At 41.4% G+C, this 19395-nt stretch overlaps 1 protein-coding gene across 1 annotated transcript in view; it reads left to right on the top strand.

Moving 5' to 3' along the window:
* The window catches only part of TRPC6 (transient receptor potential cation channel subfamily C member 6), a 145512-nt gene extending 127079 nt beyond the window's left edge, over positions 1-18433 (top strand). Inside the window, exons 8-12 of the mRNA XM_084842669.1 lie at positions 2682-2877; positions 4537-4740; positions 15282-15365; positions 15944-16019; positions 17824-18433. Of these exons, the coding sequence (XP_084698795.1) occupies positions 2682-2877; positions 4537-4740; positions 15282-15365; positions 15944-16019; positions 17824-17975 (712 nt within the window). The 3' untranslated portion in view covers positions 17976-18433. The remainder of the gene's footprint in view (positions 1-2681; positions 2878-4536; positions 4741-15281; positions 15366-15943; positions 16020-17823) is intronic.
* The last annotated feature ends 962 nt before the right edge of the window (positions 18434-19395 follow it).

The following is a 19395-nucleotide window of genomic DNA, read 5'->3' as shown; positions in this document are numbered from 1 at the left end:
TATGATATATATAATGATCCATGTTCATACTAAAATTCCCGGTTATGGAATGCCCTCCCCTTGGAGGCCCGATTGGTGCAGACATTGGTCTCCTTTTGGCACCAGGTAAAAACATGGCTTTTTACCAAAGCCTTTGAGGGCTAAATGTGTTCCCTAACACATTGTTTTATTGTTTTAGATTTTAACTGGTTTTAGCTTGTTTAATAGTTTAATATGTTTTAGGTGTTTAAATTATTTATTGTTTTATACGGTTTACATTGATTTTATCTGTATGCTGCCCTGAGATCTTAATGATATAGGGTGAGATAGAAATGTTATAAATAAATAAATAAATAAATAAATAAATAAATAAATAAATGTATAGAATTACATTAACTGAGGCTACTTCCATTACATTCTTACACCAGCCAAATTTTCTTTTTTGATCCAACATACCTGAACCTAATGACTCCACATGTTAATATCTGAGCCAGATCAGATGATACTCGTGCCCAGATCCATCTCACATATGTGAGATGCCTTCCCTCTACATCAGCTGGATACACCTGGCCCACCTCCAAGATCCTTGTAGGGTCTTTTCCTACATGGCCTTGTAGGCCCCTTCCAACCCTACTATTCTATGGTTCTGTGATTCTATGATCCCAAGACATCCACGTGGAGGTGTAATGTTTGAATAGGGCCCAGACATATGTAACTCTCAGTGTGCATATGCCTATTTCATGGGATCAATATCCCAGTTAAAATGCAGGAATCATCTGTATAATCAGGCCCTACAGAGCAGTCCATCATGTGTATTGGACAGATCTAGGGACAGATATCATCTGCTCTATATTGAGCTGATTACCAGCTTGTGAGAAGCTTTTAATATCCCACTGTGTGTTCTATTATTGGATTATTGCCTGAAGGGGGCAATAATCTTTTGTGATGAATAGATGATATAAGAACTCCTGCTAGCAGTTTCATACATTTTGATTGCCAAGTGAAAACTGTCATTTCCATATTTCAAGTCTTGCCACCCTCATCGTGGCATATGCAAATAAGGAGAAGTTAGGGTGCTCACATGAGATGTGGGTATCTTTCTCCACCCAAACCAAGAGAAAAGGGGAAGGATGGGTGAGAGGATTCAGGTATTGTGTCTGGTTGATTGATTGATTGATTGATTAATATTTATATATTGCCTTATCTGCTGAAAAGCCATCAAGGTGGTGTACAACAATTTAAAACAATAAAACCTCACAACAATAAAAAAGTACATATGTTAAAAACAGTAAAAACTGTAAAGCATTAAAAACTACACATTTTAAAAGGCTAAATTGAAAAGATGCACCTTTTCACCCTTTCCAAAGACTGGGGTGGGGTGGGGTCAATCATCGTTCTTGAGGAAGTGCATTTCATAGTTTGAAGTCAACACAGGAGAAAGCTTTTGGCAGCCTGTGGTGTTCCTGCGCCTTCCCAGTGAGAATACCTCTTTTCTAAGGCCTTTCTCACCCCAAGCAGGAAACACCTTCCCCACACACAGTCACGCTGCCACCAGGACCTTTAACGCTCAGGTCCAACCCACACTCAGTCCTCTATCTGTGAGGACACACTTGTTTATAATATCACCTGTATCATTTCCTTTATCACCTTCCCCTTATATAGGTAAGAGCAAAGAGCGTAAGATTTGGTTAAACAATTAAACTTTATTAACTACAGCAAATAAGTTGTTGAATAATAAGTAACTCTTAATGGTTCTATTAATGTATGTTCTCTCATACACAATACTCCAGATCATACTCTCAATCAATCACAAATCACCACAGACCTACCCGCCTCACCTTTCTCAATCTTAAAACCCTGCATCCCTGTCTGACTCCCACAGCACACAGTTTATATAGCGCACACACTTTACCCTCCCCTTCACTCACTTAGCCAGTCATCACACATATGCAAATCCACCATTCTTCCTGCCACTCATCCTACTCTCTCCCTAGAGATACTCAGCATAAACATAGACTTATAACAGGAATACATTGTTATACTAATTATATTCTTATATGCAGACATGTAAAGTCACACAACCTATATGGAATGAGGAGAGGAAGCTTGCCCCAGTCGCATTCAGTTATGAATCAATTATTCCTTGGACTGACCAGCTCTCAGGGTTCTTCCACTTTGAAGTCTTATAGACTACAAAAATGTGATATTTATTACCAGTGGGACTGCATTGTGGAGTTCTGCTTTTCAGGATTACAGCCACTCCATTCTATCCCCCAACCCTACCCAGTTCCACTTATATAAGCCAGTTCAGCAACATAAGCAATGGTACTCTCAGCCTGAACACTGGAAATAAGGAAAATAAGAGGGCCCAAACATTGCAGTATGGAATGCTCATGTTCACTGTTGTGAAAACAATATAACTGAGCCTGGTAAATGTTACATTATATGATTGACAACTTTTCTAATCAAATATACCTTCCTTAGGAAATCTATTATTCCAAAATGTTACACATTTTCCCCAGTGGTTTTTATACAAAACCAGAACCTGATCATGTGCTACTTGAACTTGACACTATTCACATTATCGTGACACACCAGATTTTCCTGCAGCATTAATCAACTGGAGGCAGGTTGCTATTGACATATTCAGCGGATCTTGTATTAGACTCTTGTGTTCATGCTTCTGGGTGTTTTTCTTTCAGAGTGGAAGAGAGCTTCAAGACTTTGTTCTGGGCAATATTTGGACTCTCAGAAGTGAAATCAGTTGTCATAAATTATAAGCACAAATTCATTGAAAACATTGGTTATGTCCTCTACGGTGTTTATAATGTCACCATGGTTATTGTTCTGTTGAACATGCTTATTGCAATGATCAACAGTTCTTTCCAAGAGATCGAGGTAAAACTCTGTTGAATTATTTTTATCAGTTTTTTTTTAATCCAATGTTTTTTAGTGTCTCTCTTGCTGTATCTAAATTGTGGTTTCGTCACTCAAAAGGAGTTAACAGTGCAATCTCATACATTTTTACTCAGATGTTAATCCTATGTTCTTCAGCAGAGCTTACTACCTTGTAATTATGCATAGTATTTTAGCCCAAGAGCATCAGCCAACCCTACCATAATCATAATGAGGTGGCGTCGAGCTCACACACCATAATTTGGGTACCTTCAAATCTTCTTCCAGGACAACGTACTTAGGGTTCCCAGGCAGTCTCCCCTCCAGGTACCAACCAGAGCTAGACTTGTCTAGTTATACCAGGTGTCTTCAGGTGTTTGGCCTGGTGCACCAATTAATGGCCCTTAAGTGTTGATTGCTTTGCCTGTTTAAAAAAGAAGAAGAAGGGTTGGACTCATTTTGATGACTATATTATGTTGCTCAAATGATTTGAATGTGTGATAATAATAAACAACATGCAGTTTTATAACCTAGTGTACATAGGCATAATCACTGGTCAGTGTAGATAATTCTTGTTGTGTTGTGGTGGTCCCAAAAAATATGAAATACAAAATAGTCCCACTTATATCTAGTATTGAATCAACTTCAGTTAGTATCGGACTACATAAAGTTCATGTTTTCGTGTCGACAGAAGTTGGCCTCATCAAATTGATAACTTTACTTCTCTTTGTTTTAATTGATCAGCAGCATGTATTATTTTGGGGGTAAAGAAAGCCTTTTCACTGTACCTTAGGTATAATCCATTATACACAGTACCATTCCTGGCTGGTGGGCTTCTTGGAAGCATCTACCTGATGATCCCTGTTGGGAACAGAATTGTGGGCTAGATAGGCCCTTGGTCTGATTTAGCAGGGCTTTTCATTATATCATCATCATCGTCACATAGATTTGTGTTTAGAGCTGCATTACCCAAACTGCGGATAGAGTCTGAGCACTCAGCAGCAAAACTATATTTGTGTAGTGGTACCATTCTATTCTGCTTTGGTCAGACCTCACCTGTGCCCAGTTCTGGGCACTGCAATTTAATGAGAAGGATATTGACAAAGGATCATGTCCAGAAGACTGCAACAAGGATGGTGAGGGGCCCTGAGATCAAGGCCATTGAAGAAAGGCTGAAGGATTTGGGTATTTTAGCCTGGAGAAGAGATGATTAAGAGGCAGTGTGATAGCAATCTTCAAATATTTGAAGGGTAGTCACTAAGTGCATGGAGTGAATTTGTTCTCTGTTGCTTCATAGAGTATGGCCCAAACCAAATTAGGAGAAAGGGGATTTGGATTTAATATTAGGAAGGACTTCCTGACAGTATGAGCTATTTGACACTGGAACAGACTTTGTCAGATGTTGGTAGATTCCTTTCAGTAGATATAAGTTTTAAGCAGAGGCTGGATGGCCACCTATCATGAATGCTGTAGCAGCAGATTTCCTGCATTGGCATGGGTGTTTGTTTGCTTGTTTGCTTATTTATTTATACCATTTACATACCATTCCACATCTAAACAACTTCTGGAGTGGTTGGTCTAGGTGACCTTTGAGGGACCTTCCAACTCTATGATTCTGTAATTGTACTATTTCAGATTATCGCTGTTTCCTCTGCCTTTCAGGATGATGCTGATGTGGAATGGAAGTTTGCAAGAGCAAGACTGTGGTTCTCCTATTTTGAGGAGGGCAGAACACTTCCAGTACCGTTCAATCTAGTGCCTAGCCCCAAATCTCTGCTTTACCTCTCACTCAGAATAAAGAAGTGGATCTTTAAAATATTACTTTGCCATAAAAAGGGTTTTCAGCAAGATGCTGAGATGAATCAGGTAACTTTAAATGGGATAAACCATCACATTCCAGAGTTGTATGTAATGTCACATGATTTTTTTTACTTAATGGGGAAAAATCTATTTCAGCCATAAACCACTAAATACAATAGCTGTTCTGTTTTGAGTCTCAATTAGAAAGGACTTAAGATATCAAGATGACTTTATGGCTGAAATTTTAGGAACTGAGTTTATATACATGGAGGAACACCAGCTGAGTTTTCTTCTTGCAAGGGGCATCTTGAAAAGCATAATACATTTCTCTTAATTACTATCATTAAGTTTAGAAATAATATTGCCTCAATTGCATGTTTAAAGTTTGCAGTGTCCCAAGAGACCCTTGTGGAAATGTGGAACCTTAACCAATGGTGGTGTGTGTAGGAGGGGTATTTGAGATGTGTGTGTGAATCTACTATGTGGCCTCTGCTCAGTGATGACTGAGTGGAAGGGGCCCTTTGCCATTATCTGAAAGTATCACTTGCACAGCCCAGGCGTGCCCCTTGCATTTGCTGTCAAAACAGAAGCCAAATCTGGGATGCCCATATCTTTTAAGATCTACAGGAGAAGCCCCACTCTGTGAACCATCAACATCTGAGATATGTTGGGGGGGAATGTGGGAGAGGATCTTCTCAGTGGCTTTGCCCAGGTTCTGGATCTCCCTGCAGAGGGAGACCCTTCTAGTCTCCTTATTATTGGGCATCCACTGCAGAGTGTCTTCGATTGCCTTTAACTTCTCCCAGGCCTTGTTTTCTTCCGTGAAAAAGCAGCTAGGGTGGCCACTTACACATCACCGAAAAAGAGGACAAAAGAGGACCTAGATTTGCATCAAATTTGAATATGCTAATTTATATGTATAGATGCAAATTTAGAAATAATCCCTGTAACTTAAGTATCAATTGAATACATCTCACCATAGTGGGGAAGACTGTGACCAGGTGACCTGTGTGCCTGCTCAGTCTGCTCTCCAGGTGCTAACCATAGATGGACAACTTCAAGGCCCCTGCTCTCCCTTCTCATGGTTTTTCAATCTTTAAACTGGACTTGGATTGGACAGCCCTTCAAATAGAGGACTGTCTTCTGTAAAATAGGATACATGGCCACTCTGTACCAAGCAGGGTTGACTAGTTGTGGACTGGAATGTGCATCCCACTGAGAGTTATGCAGTACTGACAGGCATCTGCACTTGCCTATGCATTCAAATTTGCATGCTGATACGCATTCAGCCTCCAGCCTCCTTCCTGGGTAGCTTGGGCAAGACTTTGTGTGTACAGCTGCCAATGATTCCCCCCACTGGAAGGAAAGTACAGTCAAACAGAAAAAGACATGAAGAAGTTTCAAGATCATTGTCTAAATCAGAAGGACAATAATATTTGCTAAGGAAGTCAAAAGTAGTAGATTACCATAGCATCCTTGATACCAATTTTATTTATTTATTTATTTATTTATACATTCATACATACATAAGGGCCGCGGTGGCTTAGTGGTTAAGACGCTGAACTGCAGACTGGAAGGTCGACAGGTCAGCAGTTTGAGACCCGAGTGCTGTGTGACGGAGTGAGCTCCCGTCTTCAGTCCCAGCTTCTACCAACCTAGCAGTTCGAAAGCAAGAAATTGCAAGTAGATAAATAGGTACTGCCTCGGCGGGAAAGGTAACAGCGTTCCGTGCACCTTGGTGTTCAGTCATGCCGGCCACATGACCACGGAAGCGTCTTCGGACAGCGCTGGCTCTTCGGCTTAGAAACGGGGCTGAGCACCGCACCCTAGAGTCGGACACGACTGGTTGGGGACACCTTTACCTTTTACCTTTACACACATACATACATACAAGAAATAAATTTCAGAATTTTATAAACCATCCTTCAATCACAGGATCATTGCATAGTGTACACGACTTCAAAAACAAGCAAATCCAGTATAAAAACCATACAATTACACATTAGAAACAAATTAAAAAATAATAACTCTTCAACCAGCAGATCAAACACTAATCAATACAGTTTAAAAGTTAATCTTAAAATTGAATTTAAGTTTTATACATATAAAAATTATAAAATGTTAAAATGCCTGGGCAAAAAGAAATGTTTTAACTTGGTGCAGAAAAGAAAACAAAGCACCAATTGTATCTACCGAGGTGCTACAACCGAGAAGGTCCTCTCCTTTGTAGATATATAGTGTATATCTCCCACTGATGCTTTTTGGAGAAAAAAATTCTATCTCATTCAGGATAGAATGAGAGGAGGCAGTCATTCAGGTATTAGGGACCCAAGCCATTTATGGGTTTAAAGGTGATAAGCAGCAACCTTGAACTGGGCTAGGAAGAGAATAGGGAGCTAGTTGTAATTTCTTAAGAATTGGTGTAATATGGTTCCATCATGATGAACCAGTCAGAATTCTGGCCGCTGAATATTGTACAAGTTAAAGCTTCTGAACCATTTCAAGGGCCACCCCACATATAACGCTTTACAGAAATAGATTTGGTATAGATTTGCAAGTGATGTACAGAGTGGGAAACTATAAATAGGTGTTGTTGGAAGACATGCAGTAAGAGGGCCAATCGTTGGCCAAGGTTGTATTATTGTCAAACTCATTATGGTAGAAATGGGGTGAGCTGAAGGTTGGAAGGCAAGCATGCACTGAAAGGAAAGAAGAAGAAAAAACCTCTTCCTTTCCTGTCCGTTTTCCCTCTTCAGGGTAAAAAGTTAAAACCAATATAATGTTTATATTAGGAGCTCAGTTTGAACAATTCTGTATCTTCATAGAGAATATTTATCAGCTGCTCTAATTTGATGATTCAGTCCTGCAGGTAAAAGGAATGGCTATTACTTACATGGTAAATGAACAATGAAGTGCAATACTGCTGATATAATGTTTCATGTCACCCTCTCAACACTGTGAGGGACTCAAAAGTAGGGATGTACGAAAGTCACTTACCTTTACGAAGGGTGAAAAGGGTGAAGGGTGACATTCGCAGTGGGGGGGAGGCGCTCCGTCCCTCCCATCGACATTCTGTCCGGCTGGCTCCGCTCTGCGGAGATTCCGCGGAGCCGCCCACAGCTGGACATCCGGCCGCTGGGCAGCCTGCAGGGACGCAAATGGCGGCAGCCGTAGCCGCCGCCATTTGCGTCCCTGTATTTTGCTGTGATAGGCTACGTAAGTATTTACGTAGCCTATCACAGCAAAAAAAACACAAAACAGTGGACGCAAATGGTGGCTATGGCGGCCGCCATTTGCGTTCCCCTTTTTTTTTTGCTGTTTTAGCCTACGTAAATGTTTATGCAGGCTATTACGGCAAAAAAAGGGGGGGGAACGCAAATGGCGTAGTGGCTGCCATTTGTGTTCTTTCTTTCTTTTTGCCATAATAGCCTGCGTAAATATTTACGTAGGCTAAAACAGCAAAAAAAAAAAAAAGGGAACGCAAATGGCGGCTGCCGTAGCCGCCGCTATTTGCGTTCGCTGTTGTTGTTTTTTTGCAAATGGTGTCCCTGCATTAGCTGTGATAGGCTACATAATTATTTACGTAGCCTATCACGGCGGCCACAGATACGGCCGCCATTCGCAAGTCAGCGTGGACGGCAGCAGGTAAGTGCTCCGTTTTGCACGCCTTTCGTGGGGGGGGGGGGGCTTTGTTCCGCCATGGATTTCGGAGGGCCTCACCGAGATCCGTGGCGGAATTCTCTGACATCCCTAAAAAAAAAGGTGTTTGGAAACTGAGCACATCCTGCCACCAAGTGCTCAAATAATGCAATGCAACGTACCTTCACTTTAGAGAGTTTATTTCTGCAGGCTTGCTCCTTTGCAGCAAATGAGTAAAATAAATAGTCTACTCATATTGGCAGTGTAATATGAGAAGAGGCAACACATAGAAGATTAGAAAATGATTAAAAAAACACTTCTTGCTGTGAGATTTTTCATTCCTGTGAGATTTTGCTTTTGCTTCCTGAAAGCTGTACTGCAAAGATCAGAAGGCATTCTTGGGGCATGTAGGGTCCTACTAGAACCCTTTCATTTTGAACTGCCTACCCCGTGCAAGCGTGTGAATGAGCAACACTCCCCCATCATTTTATCTCTCTTACACTAGGAGGGATCAAAGAGCTTTTCCTTGATTTCTAGAGACTCAGACTCAGTTCTTACATTACAGAAGGCAAATGTTTACTGCTATCCCCTATTAGCTTCCCATGTAATGAAACTTGGGAAGCTATCAAAGAAGAGTAGGGCAATCAGTTCCAGATTTCAAGGGCGTGATGAGTTTCAGCATGATGCTCTCAGTGAGTCTTTCCATGAGCATGCACACCTCCCCCCCCCTCCCCACTGTTGCTGCTGCCCATTTGTTTTCCTGTTGCTCTGGGCCCAATCTGAACCACTTTTCAGAGGACAAAGCTTATAGATATTGCTGCTCCTTCTTCTTGATCTTCTCTTTCCTCCCTTGCTCACAGAGGCAGATTATTATTTATCATTTATTACATTTATATACTGCCCAACAGCCGAGGCTCTCTGGGCAGTTCACAACAATTAAAACCATAAAATACAACATGATAAAACATAATATAATACTTTTAAAAGTTTAAAAGTAGAATGTAAAACCCACAAGCAGTTACAACCCAGGGAAAGCCTGGGTGAAAAGGTGCATTTTTAGGAGGTTTTGAAAGATGCCACATTTTCTGCCTCCCAAACTGCACAGGGCAGGGTTTTCCAGAGGGTAGGTGCCACTACAGAGAAGGCCTACCATCAGGTTTCTTCGTGGTGCCATTCCTTTCATTTTGGAATGACCAGCAAGGCCTTCTCTGATTATCTTAGATGTCTCCTGGGTATATATAAGAGAAGGTGGTCTGCCAGGTACTCTGGTCCCAAGTTGCTTAGGGCAGGCTAGATGTCTAGGCAGCATTAAAAAAGAAGAGAACAGCAGGACTGGGAGCCCCCAGGGACTGGCAGCGGGCCCCTTTCTGAGGCATGGGACTTGGCAGGAACTTCACAATTCCTATCCCTGATGTCCTAGTGGCAACCATGTCAGTACTGTTATGTTAGAAATGAGCTGTACATGAGTTATACATGAAAGTCTCTGATCAAATGGAAACTTCTAACAAGCTTCTGGTGGTAAATTCACCCAAGCTCAATTCTGATAGAGGCCTGCAATTATGAACAAAAGTAGAAAATGCTTGGAAAATTGCCCTCCCCACCCACAACAACAAAAATTGCCAGCACCTGTTCATAATCTCCCAGATCTCTTATCTGGTGGCTGATACTTCTGTGGCAGCTTGCTTGCTTGCGCTCTCTCTCTCTCTCTCTTTCTTTCTTTTTCTCTTGGTCTTCTTAACTCTCTTCCCATCCTCTTTGGAGGCAGCAGTCAGAAAGCTCTCCCTTTTGCCTCCTTCCTACAGTGCCTATAAGTCTTCTATGGCATGTTATAGAAACCATGAGGTATGTAACACTCCATAGCAGCATTAGGCCTCCCTGCCTGCTGTGTTAGTGGCTGAATGGGAGGGAGGGACAGAGAAGAAATTGCAGGCTGTAGGGCTAACCTTCATATGGAAAGCTAGCATTATGAGTTGTCAGTGTTCATATTCATAATTCCTGGTAGCCAAGGAATTATGAACTTCAGCAACATCACTGCTTCTCACTTCCACCCACCTGATCACACATTAATGTTGGAGCAGTGTTGGAACACATTAATGTTCATGCTGTGAAATAGTGCCCTTCTGCTCTCTACAATGGACAGTCCCTAAGCAGAAGAATAACAGCATTCAGAAACGGGTAGGAGAATATATCCATCTCCCTAAGTGTACGAACATAAGAAGAGCCTTGCTGGATAAGGCCAAAGGCCTATCTAGTCTAGCATTTCCTCCAGCAGTCAGCCAAATGCCTGTGGGAAGCTCACAAGCAGGACATGAGGGCAATAGCCCTCTCCTGCTCCCCTCCACCCCCCAGCAACTGGTGTTCAGAGAATTGTCTCTGATGCTGGAGGTGGTATATAGCCATCATGACTAGGAGCCATTGATTGCCTTATCCTCCATGAATTAGTCTAATTCCGTTTTAAAATTGACTATGCTGATAGTAATCAACACATCTTGATGGAAGCAAATTGCATAAATTAATTATACACTGTGTGAATAAGTATTTCCTTTAGTCAGTCATGAATCTACTACTATTTAGCTACATTGGCTGACTCAGGTTCTTCTAGTATGAGGGAAGGAGAAAACATTCCTCTGTCCAGTTATTATACAATTATAGAGTTGGAAGGTGCCATGGAGGTCATCTAAGCCAACCCACTGCTCAATGCAGGATCTGCAATGCAGAATGCAACTACAGATGCCTGACAGATGCTAGTCCACCCTCTGCTTAAATACTTCCAGCGAAGGAGAACCAACCATCTCCTGAGTCAGTCTGTCCCACTATCAACCACTGTCTCCTGCTTCCGAACTACTTCCCTGCAATTTCTACCAATTTGTTCTAGTCATGCCCTCTGGAGCGACAGAGAACAATTCTGCTCCATCTTCTACATGACAGCCTTTCAGATATTTGAAGACTTCTGTCACCTCTTAACCTTTTCTTCTCCAGGCTAAACATACCCAGCTCTTTCAGTCTTTTCTCATAGGACTTGGTTTCCAGACCCCTCACCATCCTGGTCGCCCTTCTCTGGACATGCTCATTTGTCATTGTCCTTATAATGTGGTGCCCAGAACTGGACACAGTACTTTATCCATAGCATGCCTAATTTCATACTCTTCTACCATTTCCCCCTTTACCTGCTTTTTTCTAAAATAAAAAACCTTCAAATGTTATAATATTATTGACCTCAAAACCGCCATGCTTCAATCAAAAGATTTTGAAGAGAGGCTGCAGTGCAAAATAGCAGAATTAGAATTCATCTGTAAATTCAGTTATATTCAATTTGGCCTTAATTTGGAAGTCTGAGTTTCTTTACCACTACAGGTGTTAAACCAGCATAGCTTGATTGTGATAGATAGATAGATTGATTGATAAAAGAATTTGCATTTACATTTTTAAAAAGAAAAGAAAATACTCATGGTGACTAGAAACATGATATTAAAATACATAAAAACAAAGCTGAAATATTTAATATAATACTAATTGAGTTAATAATCAAAACCTCAAAAATCAAGGTGAAAACAGAAGTACAACAAGTAACAGCAAAACCCATCTGATATAATGTCACTCCTGGCAGGCCAAATCTTTCCGAAAAGGATGGTTTTTATCAGGCAGGTCAACAGAGATGAATCTCCTTTGGAAAGGAGTTCCAGAGTCCAGGGACAACCACAGAGAGGGATCTTTCCTGAGTCCCAAAAACAAACAGCAGTAAAATGGTTCTGTCCTTAACCACTAACAAACAACAAAACGGAACATGTTTAAGGAAAATTATGTGTGTTTAAAATATGACAATTTTTAAAATATAAATGCAGATATTTCACACAAAATGTAAAACAACTGATTAGCAATCCATCAATATATCACATATACATAGTTACAACACTGATTTCCAAATCAAAAAGCTGTACAAATACTGTCTACAATTCCTATGTCCCAAACAAGTTTCGACCAAACTGGTCCTCTTCAGCGGGAAAAATATAAACATTAATTACAGCCCTTACTAAAATAATGTTTTCATGATGTTAAACTTCCTACATGGAACCAGTAAATATTATCTATACAAACTCAGTAATCCTCATCATGTTGCTGGTAGCTGAATGCAAAAAAAAAAATGGGGGGGGGACCTTCCCTCCTAAATTCAAAGAAGATTAGTTCCTTCCATCTATAGCAGCCATTTCCCATAACCACAAAGAAATAAACAGGAATTGTTTTGAACAGTTTTTTAGATACTGGCACACCGGCTAACTCCTGCAAAAGGCTTGGACGCTGTGCGTGACTCTGTGCACAACCACAGAGAAGGCTCTTTCCTGAGTTCCAGGCAGTCTTGCATCAACTACTAACAGGACATTCAGGGAGCAATGCTATGGGGATAGGCTATCTATCGGAGGCGACCGCTTATCCAATGCAGGGAGGGATCTTCTCTGTGCTTCGGCTACTCTGCATTTGTGGCTAGACGGCCAATTCTGGCTGTCTAGCAGCAGCACTTCGGAGCAGGGGGTGGCGGCCAGACGATGCTTAGGAAGCATTGTACTGGCCCTTCCAAGGTCTCCATCCCTCCCTGCCCCCAGGAACACCCCCTTTCCTCCCGCTCCATGCTGCTGTTACAAGTGTAGAGCCCAGGATGATCCGCGCCGGCTATGAGGGGGAGGGGGCATGGCATAATAGGGTTTTTCTGGGAACTGACCTCGGAGCACAGGCTGTGAGGTCAGTTCCCAAAAACCAAATAATCCTGTGGCCTCCAGCCGCTGTCTAGCGGTCATAGGATTTCACCCTTACTTACTTACTGTGTTTCTATGCTGGCCAATAGCTGAAGCTCTCTGGTTAGTTCATAAAATGAGATTAAGATGATAAAATACAAATATAAAGAACTGAATGTAAAATCTAAAACAAATTAAATAAGCCACAGAATAAAACCAAGGTAAGACCAACAACAGAAGATAACAGCACTGCAACAATCGAAAACGCACGCACGCACGCATGCACACACACTTTTTAATACTAAAAAGGCAGGAGAATAGAAAAGTGTTCATCTAAAAAGATCACAATGTAGGCCCCAGGCAGGCCTCAGGGGAGGGTGTTCCATAACTGGGGTGCCACCACTGGAAAGAACCTCTCGCTAATACTCACCTGCCTCAAATCATTCACTGGGGGCACCCAGAGAAGGGACTCAGAAAATTACCTTAGGGTCTGGGTAGTTATATACAGGAGGAGATGCTCCTTCAGGTACCTTGACCTCAAGCATTTTGAGGTCAAAACACAAAATTCAAAACACTTTAAATTGGGCCTGGAAATAGACTGGAAGCCGGTGCAGATGGCAAAACACTGGCATAATATTATATCATCCAGTCTCAGTTAAAAGTCCTTTTGCCCTATTTTGGACTAGCTTAAGTTTCCAGATCATTTTCCAAGGCAGCCATACAGTGCGTTGCAGTAACCCAGAGGTTACCAGAGCATGACTAACTGTAGCAAGGCCATCTCTGTCCAGACAGGGCCAGAGATGCGGTATCAGCTACAGAGGCTAACAATGCTGGATCCAGGAGCACTCCTAAAGGAGTGGATCCAATGCTGGATCCAGGAGCACTCCTAAAGGAGCCTGATCCTTTGGGGCTGGGGTGGGTAACTCCCAGGGCTCCGTGGTCCATTTTTTGCCCTCCCAGAACTGCATGGGCCGCATTCCATGGGGTGCCGGGGGGGGGGGATGCTATTTTCCGCTGAATTTCGGTAGCAAGCCACTTTAGTGCAGCAAAAATGTCAAACGTAGCTTCTTTTAGGCTAAATACGACACTTGTAGTGCTCTGTAGGGCTAAGCCACCATTGCAACACAAACGAAAACAAACCCAGTTTATGAGAAGCCATCCTCCCCAGCAGCGCTTAATAAGCGGACAGTCTCAGATTGATAGTATTCTAACAGTGACTGCTGTTGTGATTGCACCACTCTGCTCTTCTCTTGTATACATTTGGACTCCACATAGAAATGTCACAAAGCCACCCACCCCATTTCATTTCATGGCCTTTTGGCCCCACCATTTACCACGATTTCCTATTACTTATCTACTGTTAATTTTGTATACGAATATGTCTACTACCTGAAGATTGGGCTTCATGCATCTGAGCAAGTGGGCTTCACTCCATATAAGCTTATGCCACAATAAAATCTCCTTGTTCTTAAGGCAGAGAACCAACACTCTTGGTTCTTTTGGCTGCCCCAGACTAACATGGCTTTGTGGACTCTCGCAGTAGGATGGGTTTGGGTGGGGTGGAAGAGTCATATTGAGGGTACTAGCAAACATTTCTGCTAAAACAGGCATTATTCACCCATAAGGATGGGAAGCCATTTTCTAGGGCCACAGTGATGTGTGCTCCAATCCTAAGTCTTTCTAGTGGGACCTGCAACAAACTGTTGCAGTGTGGAGTGCTGCCAATCAGGATTCCAGCAATTCCATCCCCCCCACAATAAGTCAGCATTCTGTGGCACATCCACCGCTGACTGTGCTCAGGGCTGGATGTGCCTGATCTTGTCTGATCTCAGCAGGGTCAGCCCTGGTTAGTACTTGGATGGGAGACCACCTAGGAATCAGGCTTCCTGCACTGAGCAGGGGGTTGGACTTGGTGGTCTTGTAGGCCCCTTCCAACCCTATGATTCTATGTGTTTGGGGTTTCTTCTCCACCTTAGTGGTTCCCCCTGAAAGTTTTTTGTGTACTTCTGCAAATCTTAGGGTTTCCCCAAGCCTGATGATACCTCTTTCTGGTACATGAGTGGTGGTGTTTTGACTGCATAAGCAATGGCACATCGTAGCCTAAACATTTGAAATGAAAGGAATAATGCTTAAAGTATCTTACTTGAAATATGTGGGAGGAAAGTGGAAGAAGAGGAAGAAGTTGGATTTCCCTAAGAATCCTCACTTCTTAGTATTTTTTTCTTGCTTGTTATTTTTCAGATAAGTCAAAGTAAGCAATCAAGTATAAGAAGCAGAGATGACCTCAACTTAAACAGCTTAAGCAATCCTCAAAGGAAGTACCAGGTAAGATCTAGATTCTAACAGAGAACAACTGGAAAGAAACCAGAAGCCAAATGGAAACAGATTGTTCACAAGCCAGGAAACTCAGTGGACAATAACTAGCATTCACATGGCTATTGGCCAGACTTTCTTTGACACAGTTATAGAAGAATCCAAGCAGTGATAAGACATGCTAACTTCCCCACCCCAATATGTGATGTGGGTCACGTAACAGCTGGGAGGATTTTGATTGGGAAAATAGAATGGAGGCACAATTCCCACAGTGTCATTGTCCTGATCCAATTGGGCCCCATCATGGCTGCTTATAAATTTAAAATAAGATACTGGTCATGGGTCTCCTGCATCACACCTAATTTGGTCTTAAGACTGAAGTCCTACACATAGTTAACTAGGGAGCAAGCCCCATTGAAAACAGCAGGATTTCTGAGTTAATTTGTAAAATACTGAGTTGTGTGTGTATGCCTTTGCAATCCCATGCACATTTATTTGGGAGTAAGCCCCATTGGTCTTCTAAGTAAACCTGTCAAGGATCAAGATGCACAAGTCAATACTAGAAAGATTGTTTTGCTCCTCTTTCCTAGAAAATTATGAAACGCCTTATTAAACGATATGTATTGAAAGCTCAAGTAGACAAGGAGAGTGACGAAGTCAATGAAGGTATGTTTCTAAAATGGATGTAGTTTGCATACTGGGTAGCAGAACTGAGGCAGGACAAGGGATAACAAAGGATTTTTTAAAAACAGTTTTAAATTGCATCTTTATTAAAATACATTTTAATTTCTAGCACCCTAGCTCATGGGTTTGGGGGCTTCTCTACATGAGGCATTTATTGTGCACGCATCATTCCCTACTCACGGTCGTTTATGGGTTCTTTAGATGATGTCATAACCCTCCAGTTTTGCTTCTGTATCTAACTCACATTCTCTATCTAATGAATGTTGTAGAGCAGGGAAAATGTGGCATTTATTGTGACAGAAAGCACAATTTCCTCTTGTGTATTTGTGCTATTCTGCTATACCACAGTGCCAGCTAGAGGCTATGTAGTGGAAAAACAGCAAAGGAAACACTCCTCGTATAGTGCTCAGATCTCAGTTTTAAAGCTGATATAGCAGATTAATAGCGGATTAACAGCCTCATGTAGAAAAGCTCTTGGATTACAACACTTTAAGAAAAAAATATAATGACTGGAATGAAAAAGAAGTAGGAAAATAGATATGGTGAACTGATCCTGCAAGTTCCTATAAAGCAAGGGGGTGATTTCAAGCACACCATGGGTGAGCAGAAGGGAGAAGTTGACCCCTCCCTGAAAAGGCTTTTTTAAGAGATAGTTTCTCTCAGTGAGAACTAGAAGTTCAACTTCCCACCTACATTTGTGTATCCATTTTATCCTAAAATACACATTTTTGGTACATTATTTGAGTAAAAAGATGTATCGCAAAATTTGGGGAAGTGTGAAAACTGAAGGATAACTGCATTTCAATCCACATACAGTCCAGGAAGTGTGAATTGGGTCAGTTAACTTAAAAATGCAGACCAAAAAAAAAAAATCCTCAAGCAACTCTAGATTAGAGTGTCCGACTAGGACTGGGGAGACCTGGTTCAAACTATCTTTCATCCATGAAACTCACAGGGTGACCTTGGGCCCCCCACTGTCAGGCTAACCTACCTTACAGAGTTGTTGTGTAGGCCACCTTGAGGTGGGATATAAATGAAACAACTCAATACAGCAAGACATAGACTTCCAAACCATTTTCAAGGCATGACTGTACTCCAAACAGGAATACTACTGCTGATGTACAGGATAGATAACCCAAACCTGACATTCAGTGATAAAGGGTAGCATACAACTAGAGATGTCAGAGAAATCCGCAAAAGAACCAAATGAGTTTGGATTTTCATTAATCCGACCTGCACATTCCGCAGTGGACCAGCTTTTCCCCCGTTGGGCAGATTCCGCAGACTCGCAGACTGGTTTTCTAACTTTCCTGAATTTTGTGCAAGTTTTGTTGCAGAGAAATATGCAAAATAAAAAAGGGCCAAAAATGCACATTTCCCCCTTAGGCTAAAATGCACGTTTCAGAAGAATTTGCACATTTCCACACGTGCAAATTTGTACACATTCGGAAACAAAAAATCCAATTCCATTGATGGGCAGACAACAGAACGAAAGTCACTTGACAATCCGCTAAACAAACTATCTGTACATCCCTACATACAACATTTCTGGTGTTTATGAAATTCTGGAAAGCTATTCCAGGATAGCTACTTATCATAGCTTCTGAATCCATCAAGCCAGGAAACACATGTATAATTCTACTGGAAAAATTACACAACCTGTGCATAAAATATCAGAACAGATGATGATGATGGTAGTTATAGTAATAATAAGCTTTAGCTCTGAAAAATATGATCTGGCTTCTCCTGTTCTTCTTGTAAGCCCTTGATCTTCTCTCTCTTCTAGGTGAGCTGAAAGAAATTAAACAGGACATCTCAAGCCTTCGTTATGAGCTCCTTGAAGAAAAATCACAGAACACAGAAGACCTGGCAGAACTCATCAGAAAACTTGGGGAGAAACTGTGTATTGAGCCAAAACAGGAACAAAGTAACAGATAACATGAACTTCTTTCTGAAAAGGAAAAAAAACTCTTAAGCTGGCAGTCCAATGAAAGCCATATCAGTCTTATCTTTTTTCTTTTTCTTTGTCTTCAAACATAATTGACACTTTTACAGCAGATACAGAAGGAGACACATCTTGAACAGATCTTTTTTGATTTGTAACTGGGGGAAACCAGCATTTGAACAGAGTTATTTAATCCTGACCACAGAGGGAAACGCAACCATTTTTAATAATCTTAAAATTTTAAAAGACAAAATATGGTTTGGGAAGCTGCATCATTAAAAAATTTGAATGCTGGTGTAATTGCTGACATCAAGAAGCTCTCTCTTACTTTCTGTGTTGTGTGTGTGCATGCAGACACACACACACGTGCACACATCTTACACTCATAAGCATATTTACTTAGAGGTATGCTCCACTGAAATCAATGAGATTTACAAATAAATTATTTAGGAATAGAGTTCTGATCACTTTTCTAAAAACGAGAACAAAACAAAAACAAAACTATTAACTGATCCTTCTCTAAATGAACAAACAAAATACAATTAAATTGTTTTAATTATACTGAGGACATAATTTCTGTGCCAGTAAATAAGTGCTTCGGGTGGATGTGGAGAAGGCTCAGTGGAAGAGCACAGCTGAAAATAGTGGCATTACAGCTTCCCCACCCTCCAGCATAGCATGTAGTTGTCCTGGTACATCTTTGACAGTACATCTTCAATACCTATATTGGTTTAATTGCCATGTTTTTTTCTCCAAAGAATCCTAGGTGAGGGTGCTAAAATCCCTAGACCTCCTTTTCAGAGAACTGCAATCCCGAGTATTCCTTGGGGAGAGGGCTACACCAGTTTAAATCTGTAGCATGGATATGCCCCATGAAATAGGTGCCAATAGTCTCATTATCCATATCACAAAAAGTGTTTCACTGTCAAGTTAGACAGAAGCCCATTGTATTATCTGACATTTCAATGTTTAGAATTTGGGGGTGGGATGAATTTATATATTCAAATATATATACTATTGTGATTAGGAGCAAATGCCTGGAGCTAGTGGCCATAGGGAGGTGCCCTGAAATCTATGTCTCCCCCACATCCCTCCTACCCCTTATTAGTTGTGTGGTCCTCTGATAAACAGCTGATGACCAAAGAACAGCCCTACATCCTGTCATCTTGGATGTATGTATGTGTGTGAAGTTCATTGCTGCAGTAGGACCCACCACAATCAAGTCTTCCATTGGTCGCTGCCTGGCACTTGATAGTTGTTGGGCCCTAGCTGCATTATTTATTTATTTATGCTGAAAAATTTGACACTGCCCTTCATCCAAATGGATTCCAGCATGGTGTACAAGGCATTTAAACCATTCAAAATTACAACTACAATACTATTTTTAAATACTATAAAAGTAATCATCATACA

The sequence above is a fragment of the Heloderma suspectum genome, chromosome 3, assembly GCF_057233095.1.
Source record: "Heloderma suspectum isolate Gila_16-S chromosome 3, 16-S_ref, whole genome shotgun sequence".
NCBI classification, from domain to species: Eukaryota; Metazoa; Chordata; class Lepidosauria; order Squamata; family Helodermatidae; genus Heloderma; species Heloderma suspectum.
Note: the sequence above shows the minus strand (reverse complement) of the source record. Positions and strands in the feature narration are given on the sequence as shown.